Source organism: Lynx rufus, unplaced genomic scaffold (assembly GCF_022079265.1).
Source record: "Lynx rufus isolate CCGP_SWC_20201006 ecotype Redwood Valley unplaced genomic scaffold, mLynRuf1.p SCAF_5, whole genome shotgun sequence".
In the NCBI taxonomy this organism is placed as follows: Eukaryota; Metazoa; Chordata; class Mammalia; order Carnivora; family Felidae; genus Lynx; species Lynx rufus.
This window is the reverse complement of record NW_025814867.1, coordinates 91,722,100-91,740,830: the sequence shown is the minus strand read 5'-3', so window position 1 is coordinate 91,740,830 and position 18,731 is coordinate 91,722,100. Positions and strand designations below refer to the sequence as shown.

The 18,731-nt window shown below is 34.0% G+C and overlaps 1 protein-coding gene across 1 annotated transcript in view; it reads right to left on the bottom strand.

Moving 5' to 3' along the window:
* Positions 1–18,731, bottom strand: part of POLQ (DNA polymerase theta) — a 119,072-nt gene that overhangs the window by 64,815 nt on the left and 35,526 nt on the right. Inside the window, exons 13-15 of the mRNA XM_047100357.1 lie at positions 6,118–6,311; positions 5,082–5,206; positions 3,073–3,316 (exon numbers count right to left, since the gene is read on the bottom strand). Coding sequence (XP_046956313.1) covers positions 3,073–3,316; positions 5,082–5,206; positions 6,118–6,311 — 563 coding nt within the window. The remainder of the gene's footprint in view (positions 1–3,072; positions 3,317–5,081; positions 5,207–6,117; positions 6,312–18,731) is intronic.

Below are 18,731 nucleotides of genomic sequence, written 5' to 3'. Positions count from 1 at the left end.
AAGTTAATATCTATTCTCCTCAAACTATTCCAAAAAATAGAAGAGAAAGGAAAACTTCCAAAAACATTATAAATGTATTCTACAAAGCCAGTATTACCCTGATACCAAAACCAAAAACACTATAAAAAAAGAAAATTACAGGCCAATGCCCCTGATAAACATAGATGCAAAAATCCTCAACAAAATATTAACAAATCACATTCAACTGTATATTAAACAGATTATCCACCACGACTAAATGGGATTTACTCTGGGGATGCAAGGATAATTCAACGTTCACACATCAAAACAAAGGTTAAATATCATATGATCATCTCAATAGATGCAGAAGCATTTGACAAAATTCAACTTGAGTTCATAATTAAAACTCTCAACAAAGTGGGTTTAGAGAGAACATACCTCAGTATAATAAAGGCCATACGTGAAAAACCCACAGTTAACATTATACTCAATGGTGAAAAATTGAGAGCTTTTCTCCTAAGATCAGGAACAAGACAAGAACATCCACCTTCCCCACGTTTATTCAGCATAGTACTGGAAAGCATAGCCAGAGCAATCAGACCAAAAAAGAAATACAAGACATCTAAACTGTTTAGGAAGAAGTAAAACCATCACTATTTGTAGATGATATGATACTATACATAGAAAACCCTAAAGATCCATCAAAATTCTATTAGAATAAATAAATTCAGTAAAGTTGTAGCATAAAAAGTTAATACACAGAAATCTGTTGCATTTTTATACACTAATAGCAAAGTAGTAAAAATAGAAATTAAGAAAACAAAACCATTTACAGTTACACCAAAAATCTTGTACTCTGAAAACTATAAAACATTAATGGAAGAAACTGAAGATAGAAAAAAGAAATGGAATGATATTACCATGCTCATAGACTAGAAGAATTAATATTGTTGAAAATGTCCATACTACCCAAGCTATCTACAGATTCAATGCAATCCCTATCAAAATACCAACAGCATTTTTCTCAAAACTAGAATAAATAATACTACAATTTGTATGGAACCACAAAAGACCTAGAAGCCGAAGCAATCTTGAGAAAGAACAAAGCTGGAGGTATCACAATCCTAGATTTCAAGATAAACTACAAAGCTGTAATAGTCAAAATAGTATGGTACCAGCACAAAAACATGTAGTAGATCAGTGAAACAGAATACAGAGTCCAGAAATAAACCCATGCTTAATGGACAATTAATCTATGACAAGGAGGCAAGAATATGCAATGGGAAAGTCTCTTCAGTAAATGACGCTGGGTAAACTGAACATCTATGTGCAAAAGAATGAAAGGGTATCACTTCTTATACCATACAAAAATAAATTGAAAATGGATTAAAGACCTAAATGTGAGACCTGAAACCATAAAACTCCTAGAAGAAAATGCAGGCAGTAATTTCTTTGACATAAGCTTTAGCAACATTTTTCTGGATATGTCTCCTCTTGGAATAGGAACACAAGCAAAATAAACTATTGGGATTTCACCAAAATAAAAAGCTTTTGCACAGTGAATGAAACAATCAACAAAACGAAAAGGTAACCTATTGAATGGGGGAAGATATTTGCAGATGATATATCCAGTAACAGATTAATAGCAAAAATATGTAAAGAACTTATATGACTCAACACCAAAAACAAACAAACAAATAATTAAATGGGCATTAAATCCAATTAAAAATGGGCAGAGGACCTGAATAGACACATTTCCAAAGAAAATATATAGATGGCAAGCCGACACACGAAGTTATTCAACATCACCAATCATCAGGGAAATCAAATCAAAACCATGAGATATCAGTTACACCTGTCAGGTCACCTGGAATCAAAGACAAGAAATAACAAGTGTTGGGGCGCCTGGGTGGCGCAGTCGGTTAAGCGTCCGACTTCAGCCAGGTCACGATCTCGCGGTCCGTGAGTTCGAGCCCCGCGTCAGGCTCTGGGCTGATGGCTCGGAGCCTGGAGCCTGTTTCCGATTCTGTGTGTCCCTCTCTCTCTGCCCCTCCCCCGTTCATGCTCTGTCTCTCTCTGTCCCAAAAATAAATAAACGTTGAAAAAAAAAATTTAAAAGAAATAACAAGTGTTGGTGAGGATGTGGAGAAGCAGGAACACTTGTGCACAGTGGGTGCAACCACTGTGGAAAACAGCATGGAGGTTTTTCAAAAAATTAAAATGAAAATACCATACGATTCAGTAACTCTATTACTGAATATTGACCCAAAGAAAATGAAAACGCTAATTGGAAAAGATATATGCACCTCTATGTTCATTGTGGCATTATTTACAGTAGTCAGGATATAGGAACAACCCAAGTGTCCATGGATAGATGAAGGAATATAGATGTCATATATATATATATATCACATATCATGTATCATAAATATGTGATAGAATATTACTCGTCCGTAAAAATGATTGAGATCTTGCTATTTTTGACAACATGGATAGACCCAGAGGATATTATGCCAAATGAAATCAGTCAGACTAAGAAAGACAAATATCATATGATTTCACTTAGATGTGGACTCTGAAAAAACAAAAAAGAAAAAATAGACCCATAAATACAAAGAACAAACTGTTGCTGGAGGGGAGAGGTAGGGGGATAGGCAAAATGGTTGAAGGGGAGTAAGAGATAAAGGCTTTCAATTATGGAATGATTAAGTCACAGGCATAAAATGTACAGCATGGGGAATATAATCAATGGTATTTAATAGCATTTTATGGCAAAAGATAGTAGTTACACTTGTGGTGAGCAGGGCATAACATATGAACCTTTCAAATCACTATGTGTACACCTGAAACTAATGTACTACTGTGTGTCACCTATACTTCAATTTAAAAATATATACATACACACAGGCACACACACACACACACACACACACACACACACACACACACGATAGTAATTCTAAAGGGGGAAAAAAGCAGTCTCATTTTCTTCCAGTGACCCCATGTATGTCATGATACTATCAAAGAAAAAATATTTTAGTACATTTTCTATTATTTACAAATAGACATAATTTTTCATTTAATAACTACTGGTCAGGAGGACTCTCTTACCTTTTAAAGGGCACAGCATTTTTCAGAACAGTCTCCACTTCCACAATATTTGCTCTGGCAAGATCTGCCACAGTAAGATAGCCAGAAGCATAGAAGAACCTGGCTCGCTGTGCATTAAGTAAGGACACCCGGACCAGGTCACACAGCTCCCTCTGGATGCCAAATGTAAGACGCTTCTGAAATTGGGAAAGTAGTAGTTCCATGTTGTGCCAGCCGAGGCGGTTGGAAAATACTGTAATCATCCCTACAATAACCATAGAATATTTATGAAATTAAAAATTCTTGGGCTGCCTGGATGGCTCAGTTGGTTGAGCGCCTGACTTCACTCCGGTCACAATCTCTCAGTTTGTGGGTTCTAGCCCCACATGGGGCTCTGTGCTGACAGCCTGGAGCCTGGATCCTGCTTCGGATTCTGTCTCCTTCTCTCTTTGCCCCTCCCCCATTCACACTCTCTCTCTCTCTCAAAAATAAACATTAAAAAAACGTTCAAAAATTCTTTTAAAAATTCTTTATAAATAATTCTCTATTTCTTTAGATACTTTTGTCTTGCTGTATCTTTTGTTTGTTTTGTTTTGTTTTACCAGCAGAATCGTAAACTTTAAGAGGCACAAAGGCACAAAGTGTACGTTAACAGGCGAGTAGACACATGTTCAGGGCCTAGCTAATTGGTCAATAAAAGGGGTAAACACATTGTCATCTCATTTATTCTTTTTTTTTTTTTTTAAATTTTTTTTTTTCAACGTTTATTTATTTTTGGGACAGAGAGAGACAGAGCATGAACGGGGGAGGGGCAGAGAGAGAGGGAGACACAGAATCGGAAACAGGCTCCAGGCTCTGAGCCATCAGCCCAGAGCCTGACGCGGGGCTCGAACTCACGGACCTCGAGATCGTGACCTGGCTGAAGTTGGACGCTTAACCGACTGCGCCACCCAGGCGCCCCTCATTTATTCTTAATCATGAACTTGATAGTTGAAAAAACTGAGGCAGAGCATGTTAACACAAAATACACAAAAAGCCCTCACTCTAGTTCATTCCTCTCATTCTCTCTTCCTTCCTTTCTTTTTTTTAAGGAAGAGAGAACTCTTTAAAACAGGTGAGGGACTCTTTCATCTAGAGCAAAATAAGAAAATAAGAGAGATGATTTAAATATTCAAGTGCTGAGAGGAGTACAAAAAGTGAAGCTCCTATTGATATTTTCTTCAAGGAAGGTTGCCCAACTTAATAGCTATTCCCTCATGAGATAAAGAGGCCAGAAGAGCCAATGTCAAGGCATTAATATAATCACTTCCCTATGAGAACATTAATCCTACAGGCAATTTGAGATCCTTCATGCCAGTGAGTTGAAGTCTCCAGCCCCTCCTACAATCTTTCCCTCAGTACTCTCATATATGCACACACCTTCACAATGAAACCTCCTACACATACAAATCCACACTCTCTCCAGCAGCCCAAGGTTTCCTTCCTAAGAGTTTGTAAGGATTTCTTGGTAAAATCAGACCCAGAACTTCCCTGTTTGCCTAGCTTACAGATAGGGGTTTAATTTTATTAAGGGCAGACCAGTGTTTCCTTAGAGGAGAGATATTTAGAACAGTCTACCAGATATACAGAAATCCCTCTGTAGTTGCCATCCTCCTACTCAATAACAAATATTAATCAGCAACTTGATGAGAAAGGGGAGGCCATTGAGAACTTTGGGTCTACTTCCTGCAACAGTGAAAACATAAAAACTAAAAAAAAATAAAAAGGAGGATGCTTAGCAGGTGGCTAAGCAATGGAGGGAGACTAAGATCCAGACACTCAGCTAGCTGTCAGCTGCCAATCCTCTGGAGCAGGGTGAGAAGCCATAGTTTTAGGGGTTCTTATGAGGACAAACACACACAATTATGACTTGACATGATCCCCTCATTTTTAGAGAAGCCTAAAATAAATGGAATATGAAAAAAAGTAATTTTAACTTGATCTCAAACTACAGAGTCTCAAATAAATGTGGAAACCCTTGTTTAACTGACCTGCATAAACAGCTGCTGACTGTTGTAAGGATTGAATCTGTCCACGACTGCATCCATATTTCTGATTTATTTCCTTTAAGGGAACTTCACTGATTAAGTCTAATAGCACAAGACTGGTAAAAAACCTGGAAAGTAAATCACCAAAAGTGTGGTAAGAGATTACTTATGCCTACAATAAACATATAGCATATGCTGGGAAACAAGAAAGAATCAAAAAGGCAAGTGAAGATTTATACACTGTGAGAAGATTCCTAATAGGATATAGGATTAGTAGACAAAGACTGAGCTCAATGTTGGTCAAATAAATCCTGACATACATTAGTACTATAGCATAGCAAGGAACCTAATACCTATATAACAAAAAGAGCTCCTCCATATTTCAATACTGCTAACTAATTTCAAGAAATAAGACTTGGTTCAAGAAATATAATGGCAAAATAATTTAAAAGAACATCTGATACAGTTACATGATCATCTATTCATATTTCAAAAAAATGACATAATTTGATAATAAAAACCAGTTTTGACTTGAAAGGTCCTAGTGCCACAAATAATCCAAGTATACAAATCCTTACAAAATTCACACTTGATTATGTTGTAAATAATATACTAGATACTAGCACTAAGAAAAATAATTTTATTAGATTTTAAAGAAGCTAAATGATTCAATTTCCCCATCTGAATTTTTTAATGGCTCTTCCCCAGAGCCATTATAATATTGTATTATAATAATGATACAAAGCACAACCTCACATGAAGCTACACTAAGTTGGCAATTCTAATTCACATCTTTAAGTAAAGGAAGTAATTAAATGTTCTACTTTAAAAGGTCTTCATCTACAATGACTTCTAAACTATAAATAGCAATAGAGAAATATCAATCAATTCAGTAAATACAGGAAAGTGAAAATTTTTACCATACTCAGCCAAAAATTTGATTTTAATGATAATGAAAGTGACTACAATAAACTGAACATCTACTATCTATCCAAAAACTGTGTTAAATACCGGATAGTGTAGACTCCTTGATATTTACCTTTTATGGATGGCCATCTGGCGATGCTGTCTCTCAGTTCTGGCTACTACTTTTCCTTTAACACAGCGAGCCAAGAACGCTTCTTCGACTCCCACTAGCTCTGCTACCCGTTTCATAGAAACTGGCAGCTTCTCCCATAAACAGAAAAATCGATACCAGTCAATAGTGGTCCAATCCTCAAACATAGGTGTAACCTAAAAGAAAGAAATATCATTCATTAGCTAAACAAATGTATTACAAAAGGAACAAAACTATAAATGTAAACTTTGTATTAAAAATAAAGGACTCAGCATTTGGAAAAATTTCTAAATGTGGTAATACCTCACTTATGTGGAAACTTCATTTATTTACAAATGAGTCACAACCAAAAGAAAAGAGACCACTGAGCATACAAACTGGATTTTACCAAATCCAAGAACTTTAATCATAGACACTTTTAATTTCAATGTCCTTACATTAAGTACAATCCTAAGTATTTTCTATGGTTTCCAAGAAAGAATCAGGAGAATAGAAAGAGGGGGGGAAGGAAAGAAGGAATCAATATTCACAAATGTTACAATATATTATCTAAAATATCCAGGGTTCAACAACAATAAAAACTATGAGACATGCAAAGAAACAGGAAAGTGTGTCCCAAACACAAGGGAAAAACATGCAAAAGAACTTTGAGAGGTTCCAGATTTGGGAATGCCAGACTTCAAGGTATACAAATACAGTCAAAGAACAAAAGAAAACTATGCTAAATGAAGGAAAGGAAGGTATGATGACAATGTCTCAGCAAGAAGAGAATAAGAGTAAAGAGAAAGAAATGATTAAAAAAAAAGAGCTAAATGGAAATTCTGAAAGTAAAGAGTACAATAACTGAAATAAATAATTTACTACAGAGCTAAATACTACATGCAAGCTGTCAGAAGAATCAGCAAACATGAAGATATACCAATAGAGACTATGCAGTCTGAGAGGACAGAAAAAAGGGAAGGAAAAATTAACACAGCCTCAGAGAAATGTGGGAACTATTATGTGCAACAAGAGACTAAGTGAACTCCAAGTAGGATAAACATAAAAATATCCATACCCAGATGCATCATAGTAAAAATGTAAAAAAAACAAGAGAAAATCTTGAAAGCAGCAACAGAAAAACAATGCATCATATATAAGAGAAACCAATAAGATTAAGAGCTGACTTCTTAACAAAACAATGAAAGCTAGAATGCAATGAAATGATATATTCTAACAGCTGAAAGAAAAAAAAAAACCCATCAACCAGAATATTACATGAAGGAAACTATCTTTCTAAAGTAAAGGCATCATAAAGGCATTTTCACTGAAACAAAAACTAAAAACATTCTTTTCTAGCAGATTTTCCTTATAAGAAATACTAGAGAAAATTCTTCAGGTTGGAAAAAAAGTGACCCAAAACAGTATTTTAATTCCACACACAAAAAAACAAAAAGTACCAATAGAAGTAGTTATGTAGATACTTATAAAGACAGTATTATTGCATATTTCCTCTCCTTCCCTCTCCTGATTTAAAAAGCAACTGTATAAAATGACATGTATGTAACATATAAAAATGCATTACATTTGGCAATAACAGCCCAAAGGTTGACATGTGGGAGTTGTGAAACTAAAGAAAACCTCCCTTATCATGGATCAGGGAAGCCCTGAAGGGGGAGCTGTTAAGCCCATACCACTCATTGTAGCCTACATAACCAGCAGGAAGAAGGAAGAATTATTTCAACAAGGGAGAGCACTTTTCAAATCAGAATTGTATCTCCTGTCTTTAAAAATAGGAAGGAAGATCCCTCTCTGCTCTAGTGACAACATACTACCATTTACAACCAATCAGAAACCACCACAAACTCAAACTCTTGTTCTTCTCCAGTACACTTTTGTTCTAAACAAAACACTCCCTAATTTCCTCCTAAAACATAATAAAAGCTGACCCTCCTTTGTCTTTTCAGACTTGCTTATGGTTCACCATAGCTTGCTTGTCCCAAATTGCAATTCCTCTGCTATTCCTGAATAAAATTCATTTTTTACTTAAATAAAATTTCTCTTTGCTCTGTTTAGAGTTAACAGAGCAAAACTGTATTGGAGTAAGGAAATGACAAAAGATAGTAACTAAAAACAATAGGAATAAAGAAAAACACAAATCTTAAATATGAATATTAATGTAACAATAAATATACATTTTTCTCTCATCTTACCTTCTTTAAAGACATAAAATTGGGGTGCCTAGGTGGCCCAGTTGGTTAAGCATCCAACTCTTATTTTGGCTCAGGTCATGATCTCATGGTTCACAGGTTCAAGCCTGCATGGGGTTCTGCACTGATAGTGTGGAGCCTGCTTAGGATTCATTCTTTCTTTCTTTCTTTCTTTCTTTCTTTCTTTCTTTCTCTCTCTCTCTCTCTCTCTCTCTCTCTCCCTCTCTCTCTCTCTCTCTCCCCCCCTCCCTCTTTCTCTGCCCCTCCCCTGTTCGCTCACTTTCTCTCTCAAAATAAGTAAATAAACATTTAAAAAGACATAAAATTACATAAATTATAACTATAACAATGTATTACTGGGTTTGTAACACATATAGATATACACATATAACAGTAATAGCACATCAAAATAACACTATACCAGAATAATGTTTCTATATCTCACTGGAACTAAGTTAGTATAAATTTTAAGCTATATTATAACTCCTTGAGTAACCACTGGGAATAACTAAAAAAAAAAAAAAAATAGAGAAAAATTAATTAAAGAAATTAAAATGTTATACTAGGAAATATTCAATTAAAAGAAATCAGTAAAAGAAGTACAGAGGACATAAAAAGACATAAGATATATAGAAAATAAAGAGACAAAACATAGATGTTATCCCAACTATATCAATAATAACATTAAATGTGAATGGGTTAAATAATAAAAATTAACAGACTGGATAAGAAGCCAGAATCCAACTATATGTTGTCTGTAGAAGACATAGATACAAAAATACAAAAAGGTCAAAAGTAAAAGGCAGAGAAAATATAATTCCAGCCACAACCATAATAAACCAGAGTGGCCATACTAATATCAGATAAAATAGACTGTTCAAAAACATTAATAAAAACAAAAGGATCATTCTATAATGATAAAAGGATCAACCCATCAAGTATATATAAACAACTATAAATATATACAGGGTGCTGAAATACAGGAACAAAACTTGTCATAAATGAAAAGAGAAATTAAAAAATAATAGCTTAAGACTTAAATACCCTAACTTTCAACTGGATAGAACTAAGCAGAAGATCAACTTAGTCTTCTAAGACAATATTCTAAATCAACTAGACCTAACAGACATCTGTAGAACTCCATCCAACAAGAGAAGAGTGCACATTGTTCTTGAATTCACATAGAACATTCTCCAGGATAGACCATATGCAGGCAATAAAACAAGCCTCAATGTATAAAAGTAGTGCCTAGCTGCCTCAGTCAGTGGAACATGCAACTCATGATCTCAAGGTTGTGGGTTTGAGTCCCATGTTGTGTGTAGAAATTGCTTAAAAATAAAGTCTTAAAATATATATATATATGTTAAATATTATATTTAACATATATATATATAAAATCTTAAAATCTTAAAATATATATATATACACACATCCATATATATACATACACACATATATATAATATATAATATATAATATATATAAATATGTATTTATAAAATATATAAACATATATATATATATATACACACACACATCCATATATATACATACACACACTAAATTACACAAAGTATGTTTCCCAAGAATGGAATAAAATTCAAAATGAATAACAAATAATGTTTGAGATTCATAATGTGGGAATTAAACAAGAAACTACTAAATGACAATGGGTTAGGGAAAAAAATCACAATAGAAATTACAAAGTACCTTAAAATTAATGAATATAAAAAATGAAAATATAACGTACTGAACTTAGAAGATGCAGTGAAAGTAGTATTTTGAGAGAAATGTATAGCTATAAATGCTTCTATTAAAAAAATAAAGGTTTGAAACTAATACCCTAATCTTCAACTTTAGACAATTGCAAATTGAAGAACAACGTAAAGCCAAAATAAGAAGGAAGAAAATAATAAAGAGCAGAAATTAATGAAATAGCCAAAAATAATAAAAGAAAAATCAACTAAACAAAAATTGGTTCTGGTAAAAGGCAAACTTGAGATACATAAAATTTTTCAAGATTTTATTTGAGCATAAATTGATTTCAATTGGGCAGTGCCAAACCAAAGGTGGTTAGAAGCCCTCCACTAACGGGGAGGAGCAAAGTTTTTATAGAGAAGATGCTGAAGCAAAGCAAAGCAATTATTTGACTGGTTATAGCTTAAGCACTTGCCTTACTTGGGAAAGCCTCAATGGCTGTTTGTGATTGGTTGTTCTCAAGTTTCAATTTCTTGGATTTGAGTGCACTGCTTCTGGCTTATGTTTTGTCTTGCTTATGTAAGCTACCAAGGCATTACAGCCACCTCAATCTAATGGCTTCCTTGTTTAAATACTTTTAACAGTGCTTTGAAAAGATGAATGAAATTGAAAAACTTTACCTAGGCTGATTCAGAAATGAAGAGAGAGGACTTAAATTACTAAAGTCAGGAATGAAAGAAGGGATAACATTACTGAATGTACAGAGAAAAAAGGAGGGGGGGTATAAGAAAATAATGTGAAATGAATACCAACAAATTAGAGAAGCTATATAAAATGAACAAATTCCTGGAAACACACAAACTACCAAACTTGATTCAGGAAAAAACAGGAAATATGAATAGACCTATAAGAAGTCAACTGAATGAATTAGTAATAAATTTACTTGAAAGAAAAGTCTGGGCCCAAATGGCTTGACTGGTAAAATTTATCAAAGATTTACATAAGAAACATAAATCTTTCACAAATTCTTCCTTAAAACCACACAAAGTCATATTGAGAAAAGAGAACTACAGACCAATATATCTAATAAGTATAGATGCAACAATCCTCAGTAAACCAAATCTAGCAACAGATAAATAGTATTATACAAATAACCAAGTGGGATTTACCCAGAAAATCCAAGATCAATATCTCAAAATCAATTAACATAATACACTATATCAATAAGATGGACAAAAAAAACCACATGATGATCTCAACAGATGCAGAAACAGCACCTGACAAAATCTAACACTCTCTCATGATAAAAGCATTCAACAAAGCCATCTGCAAAAAACCCACAACTAACATCAAGATTGATGGTGAAAGACTGAATACTTCTGCCCCAAGATAAGGAACAAGGCAAATATGTATGTGGTTGCTATGTCTATTCCATATTTTATTGGATTCCAGCTAGGTAAATTAGAGACAAAAGAAAGAAAAGGAAAGGAAAGGAAAGGAAAGGAAAGGAAAGGAAAGGAAAGGAAAGGAAAGGAAAGGAAAGGAAGGAAAGGAAGGAAAAAAGAAAAAAGAAGGGAAGAAAGGGGAAGGGAAGTGAAGAGAAAGAAAGGGAAGGGAACGGAGGAAGAGGAAGGATGGAAGGAAGGAAGGAAGGAAGAAGGAAGGAAGGAAGGAAGGAAGGAAGGAAGGAAGGAAGGAAGGAAGGAAAAGATAGAAAAGGAAAGACATCCAGACTGAAAGGAAGAAGGAAAACTATATTTGCAGATGGCATGGTCTTGTATATAAAAAATCCTCAAGAATTCACAAAAGTACTCTAAGAATGAATAAACAAGCTTAATAGATTACGGGATATAAGACCCATGTACAAAAAAACAGTTTTTTCTGTATACTTTAATAAATAATCTGTAAATGTAATTAAGAAATAAATTCAATTTACAATAGCATCAAAAAGAATAAAATGCTTAGGAATAAGCTTAACAACAACAACAACAACAACAAAAAACTTGTACTCTGAAAACTGTAAAAATTGTTGAAAGATATTAATGAACTATCTGCATCGACCATAAGGCTTAATATTATTAAGATGAAAATATTTCCCAAAATGACCAACAACTTCGGACAATCCCTATCAAAACTCAGCGGGCTTCTTTGCAGAAATTGGCAAGATGATCCTAAAATTTATAAGGAAATGCAAGTGACCCAGAATGATAAAAATTTTTTTCAAAGTAAACAAATTTAGAGGGCTCACATTTCCTGATTTCAAAACTTACTACCAAACTACAGTGATCAAAACAGTACAATATCAGGGCACCTGGGTGGCTCAGTTTGGTTAAGCGTCTGGCTTTTTATTTCGACTTAGGTCATGGTTTAGGTCTCATGGTTTGTGCAGGTCATGATCTCGTCATTTGTGGGATCGAGCCCCATACTGTCAGCACAGAACCTACTTGGGATTCTCTCTCTCCCTCTCTCTCTGTCCCTCCCCCACTCAAGTGTGCTCTCTCTGTGCTCTTTCTCTCTCTCAAAATAAATAAACATTTTTTTCAAGTACAGTATCAGCATAAGGATAAATATATATCATTGAAACAGAATTGAAAGCCCAGAAATAAACCCTCACATTTGTGGTCACCTGATTTTTGACAAATGGTGCAGAGACACCTGGATATGCACATGCAAAGGAATGAAGTTAGATTCCCAACTTACATCAGTCACAAAGTCCAAGTGGATCATATGTCTCAATGTAAGATAAAACTATAGAACTCAAGAAAACAGGAGTACATCCTTGTGACACTGAGTTATACAGTGGATTCCCAGATATGACAGCAAAGGAAAAAAATTGATAAATTTATCAAAATCCATAGCTTCTGTGCTTCGAAAATCATCATCAAAAACATGAAAAGATAACCCACAGAATGGAAGAAAATATTTCCAAATCTTATGTCTGATAAGAGACGTATCTAGAATATATAAAGAATACTTACCTCAATAATAAAAACTAGCAATACTTTAAATAATTTAAAATAGCAAATAATTTAAAAATAGCAAAGGATCTGAATATTTTTCTAAGATATTCATATGATCAATAAACACATGAAAAGATGCTCAACATCATTAGCCATTAGGGAAATGCAGTCCAAACTATAATGAGATAGCACTGGACACTCATAATGATATATTAAAAAAGATAAAAACAAGCATTGGAGAAGATGTGAAGGATAGGAATTCATATACATTGCTAGTGGGAATGTAATATTACACAGATGCTTTTGAGGAGTTTGAAAAATCTCAAAATGTTAAAAATAAAGTTATCACATAATTCAGCAATTCTACTCCTAGGGATATACTTATACATGCATGTTCACAGCAGGATTATTAATAATAGCCAAAAAGCAAAAACATACCAAATGTCCACTAACTGATGAATGGATAGAAATGTAGTATATCCATACAATGGAATATTATTCTCCAAAATAAAGAACTTAAGAACTGATACATGCTTTATTGCAGCATTATTTACAATAGCCAAGAAATGGAAGTACTCCAAGTGTTCATCAACAGATGAATGTATAAAGAAGATGTGGTATACACAATGAAATACTACTTAGCCATAAAAAAGTATGAGACCTTGCAACTTGCAACAACACGCATGGACCTAGAGGGTATTATGCTAAGCAAAATAAGTCAGTCAAAGATAAATATCCTATGATTTCACCTATATCTAGATTCTAAAAAACAAATGAATAAACAAACAAAAAGCAGGATCATATCTATAAAAACAGAATACAAACTTATGATTGCCAGAGGCAAAGGGGGAGAGGGACAGGCAAAATAAGTGAAGGGGAGTGGGAGATACAAGCTTCCAGTTATGAAATAAGTCACAGGAATAAAAGGTACAGCATAAGGAATGTAATCGATGGTACTGTAATAGCATTGTATGGTGACAGATGGTAGCTACATTTGTGGTGATCATAGCAAAACATACAGAGCTATTGAATCACTATGTTCTATACCTAAAACTAATGTAACATCATGTGTCAACTATACTCAATTTTTTTTTAAAAAATAGAAAAAATAGGAATATAAGTTATACCATGGATGAAACTTGAAAATATTATGCTAAGTGAAAGAAACCAGTCATAAAAGACCACATATTATATGATCCCATTTATATGAAATTTCCAGAATACGAAAGTTTATAAAACAGAAGGCACACTATTGCATTAGTGGTTGCTTAGGACTAAGGGAGAATGAGGAGACTAGAGGAAATTTGAGAGTAACTGCTAATGCAACCAGGGTTTTTCTAGGGTGATGAAAATGTTCTGAAATTAGATATTGGTGATAATTGCACAACTCTGTGAATATACTAAAACCCACTAACTTATACTTTAAATGGTATGCTATATAAACCATATTACACAAAGCTATTTTAAAAATATATATTCAACTTCTACATGAGAAAATTTTCAGAACATTCTTGGAAGCCCAAAAATAGACTTAAAGAAATAGAGAAACATGTCTCTTCATGAATAAGACCAGTCTAAAAAAGAAGGATGTCAATTCTCCTACATGACAATGTGTAAATTTAACAATACCAATGAAAATACCAAGTTAATTCTAAACATTACATTAAAAAGCAAGCAAGCAAGAATGCGTATGAACACTGAAAAAGGAGAGCAATAAAGGAAACTAGCCCCATTAGATAAAACATACAAGAAAAGCTTTTAATTAAAACAGGGTAACTCGTGTACAAATTGGTAAAATTGGTCTGTTGTCAGATTGACAAATGAGGCAGATATACATCCAAAACCAAATGTAAGTTTAAAATATCCAGATAAAAAATGCAAATTAGTACATAAAACATGGGGAAAAAAGTAAAGATAAAAACTAAAGAAATTTTTTCATTCGTTGTGTGTAAATAAACCTTTTAATAAATGAAATTGTGACTGCAGAATGTCACCATGAAAGAAAGGTAAAATTGAAAAGCCATATACAGTAGGTCTCCCCTGCTGCTTATCTGTTGGTTTCACTTCCCATGGTTTTAGTTACCCACAGTTAACCATGGTCCATAACAGATGATATATCATCAGAAGGTCAATAGTGGCTTCACACTACATCATAATGTCTATAGTATTCACCTCACTTCATCTCATTACATAGGCAATTTATCATCTCACATCATCACAAGAAGGGTACATACAGTAAATAATTTGAAAGATCACATTCACAAAAGATTTATAACATTACATAATTGTTCTATTTTGTTATGTTGTTGTTATTAATCTCTTACTGTGCCTAATTTATAAATTAAAATTTATCAAAGGTATGTAGGTATGGGAAAAACATAATATACATAGGGTTCGGTACTATCTGGGTTTCAGGCATCCACTGATGGTATTGGAATGCATCCCCCATTTTTTCCCTCCATGAATTGTCATGTGTTTTATTTTTCTATTGTGTTTTGTTCTTTTTCTTAAGTTTTTAAGGTTGTTTTATATATTAGGGAGAGTAGTGCCCCATGGCACATAGAATGTATCCCCCATGGATAAGGGGTGACTACTGTACTAGAATAAACTTCTAATGGAACACAGCTCAAAAGAAGGGAATCATAATCAGACAATTACATGAAGAACAATGTTAGAGAATTCCTTTATAATCTTAGATCAAGAAAAGCATTTCTTGCCGATACAGAAGTTCATAAATTCAACATTTTTTAAAAATGTGAGGTAAAACACACAATAAACACAGCCAAAGCCAACTAAAAAACTAGGATAAAAATACTTTCAACTTATACTACAAAGCACTATTCTCCCTAATATATAAAACAACCTTAAAAACTTAAGAAAAAGAACAAAACACAATAGAAAAATAAAAGACATGGACAATTCATGGAGGGAAAAAAGCATACTGTCCTTAAACAAATGGAAAAAATGTTCAAATGTATTCATAACTTAAAAATATAAATTAAAAATACACTAAAAAGTATAAAAGCTTATCAATATATATACTCTATTCATCAGGTGTGGAAAAATAACTACCCTAATATAGCACTGGTAAAATTGAAAAGTGATACAAATCTTATGGAGGGCAATCTTACAAAACCAAAATCACATGTGCCTTTATACTTTATCAAACAATTGTTCTTTAGGGAGTCTTTCCTAAAGATATACCTCCCTCAAAACTAAATAATATATGCACCAAAGTTATTCACTGTAGCATCATTTGCCGTAACAAAATATTGGAAACAACCCAACTGTCCATCAACAGAGAACTGAATAAATAATGGTATACACACACAATGGAGTTATACAGATATTTTAAAAAAGAATTGAAAATCTCCATAAACTGACAGAGTGATTTCCAAGATATATTGTTAAGGAAAAAAGATGGTGCAAAAAAAATGTATACAGTGCACTTACAGTAAGGTAAAGTAAGAATACATATATGTGCTTACTAGTATTTACAAAACAAAAGAGATATAGTACTTTCTTATTTTATATACTTTATTACATTTCACAGATATTGTCTTTTTTTTTTTTTTTTAATACAAATTAAAGGTTTGTGATGGTCCTGCTTTGAGCAAGTCTACTGGTACCATTTTTCCAACAGCATTTGCTCACTTTGTGTCTCTGGGTCATATTTTGTAATTCTCACAGTTTATTTCAAATTTTTTCATTATTTTATGTGCTATGATAATCGATGATCAATTATCTTTGATGTTACTATTGTAATTGTTTTAAGGTCTCATTAACCACACCCATATAAAACTTGATAAATAAACTTGATAAATAAAGTGAACTTGATAAATATTGTGTGTCTTCTGACTGCTCCACTGACCAGCCATTACCCTATCTCTCTCCCTCTCCTAGGGCTTTCCTACTCCCTGAGATATAACGATATTGAAATTAGGCCAATTAGTAACCCTACAATGGCCTCCACATGTTGAAATGAAAAGGAAGAGTCCCAAATCTCTCAAATCAAAAGCTAGAAATGATTAAGCTTAGTGAGGAAAGCATATAGAAAGCTGAAACAAGCTGAAAGCTAGGCCTTTTCCACCAAGCAGCTCTGTTGTGAAAGCAAAGGAAAAGTTCTTGAACTTTTATTTTTTTTTTTTTATTTTATTTTTAAAATTTTTTTTTTCAACGTTTATTTATTTTTGGGACAGAGAGAGACAGAGCATGAACAGGGGAGGGGCAGAGAGAGAGGGAGACACAGAATCGGAAACAGGCTCCAGGCTCTGAGCCATCAGCCCAGAGCCTGACGCGGGGCTCGAACTCCCGGACCGCGAGATCGTGACCTGGCTGAAGTCGGACGCTTAACCGACTGCGCCACCCAGGCGCCCCAAAAGTTCTTGAACTTTTAAATTAAAAGTTCTACTCTAGTAAACACACAAATAAGAAGGTGAAACATTCTTATTGCTGATATGTAGAAAGAGTGAGTGACCTGGATAGAAGATCAAAATAGCCACAACACTCCCTTAAGCCAAAGCCTAAACCAGAGCAAGGCTCTAACTCTTCAATTCTGAGAGGCTGAGAGAGGAGAGGAAGCTGTACAAGAAAAACTGGAAACTGGCAGAGGCTGGTTTGTGAGGTTTAAGGAAAGAAGCCGTCCCCATAATGTAAAAGTGCAAGGTTAAGCAGCAGGTGCTGATATAGAAGCTGCAGCAAGTTATCCAGAAGATCTAGCTAAAATCATTAATAAACATAGTTACATTAAACAAAAAATTTTCAATGGAGACAAAATAGTCTACTATTAGAAGATGATGCCATCTAGGATTTTTCATAGCTAAGACAAGTCAGTGCCTGGCTTCAAAGTTTCAAAGGACACGATGATTCTTGTTAGGTACTTATGCAGCTGGTGACTTGAAGTTGAAGCCAGTGTTCATTTACCATTCCAAAATCCTAAGGTCCTTAGTAATTGTGCTAAATCTACTCTCCCTGTGCTCTGTAAATGGAATAGCAAAGCCTGGATAACAGCACATCTGTTTACAACATGGTTTACTGAGTATTTTAAACCTACTATTGAGACCTACTCAGAAAAAAAAAGATTCCTTTCCAATTACTGCAGACAACGTAGTCACTCATGAGCTCTGATGGAGATGTACAAGATAAATGTTGTTTTCCTATCTCCTAATGGAATATCCGTTCTACAGTCCATGGATCTTGAAGTATAGATAATACTTGAACAATGTGGGGGTTGGGGCACCAACCCCAATGCAGTGGAAAAATCTGTGTATAACTTTTGACTCTCCCCAAATCTTAACTGCTCATAGTCTACTGTTGACGGAAAGCTTTACCAATAACAGAAACAGTCAATTAACACGTATTTTATGCTATATTACATACTGTATTCTTATGATATAGCTAGAAAAATGAAAATGTTAAGAAAATCATAAGGAAAATACACAGTACTGTGCTATATTTATTTTTTAAAAATCCATGTATAAGTGGACCTGCAAAGTTCAAACCCATTTTGTTCAAGAGCCAACTGTAATTTTGACTTTCAAGTCTTATTATTGAAGAACTGTATTTCATAAGGCTATAGCTGTTAAAGACAGTAATTCCTCTGATGGGTCCAGGCAAAGTACATTGAAAACTTTCTGGAAAGGATTCCACCATTCTAGATGCCATAAGAACATTTATGATTCATGGGAAGAGGTCAAAACTTTAACATCAATGGGAGTTTAAGTGAAGTGACTTCCAACCCTCATGGATG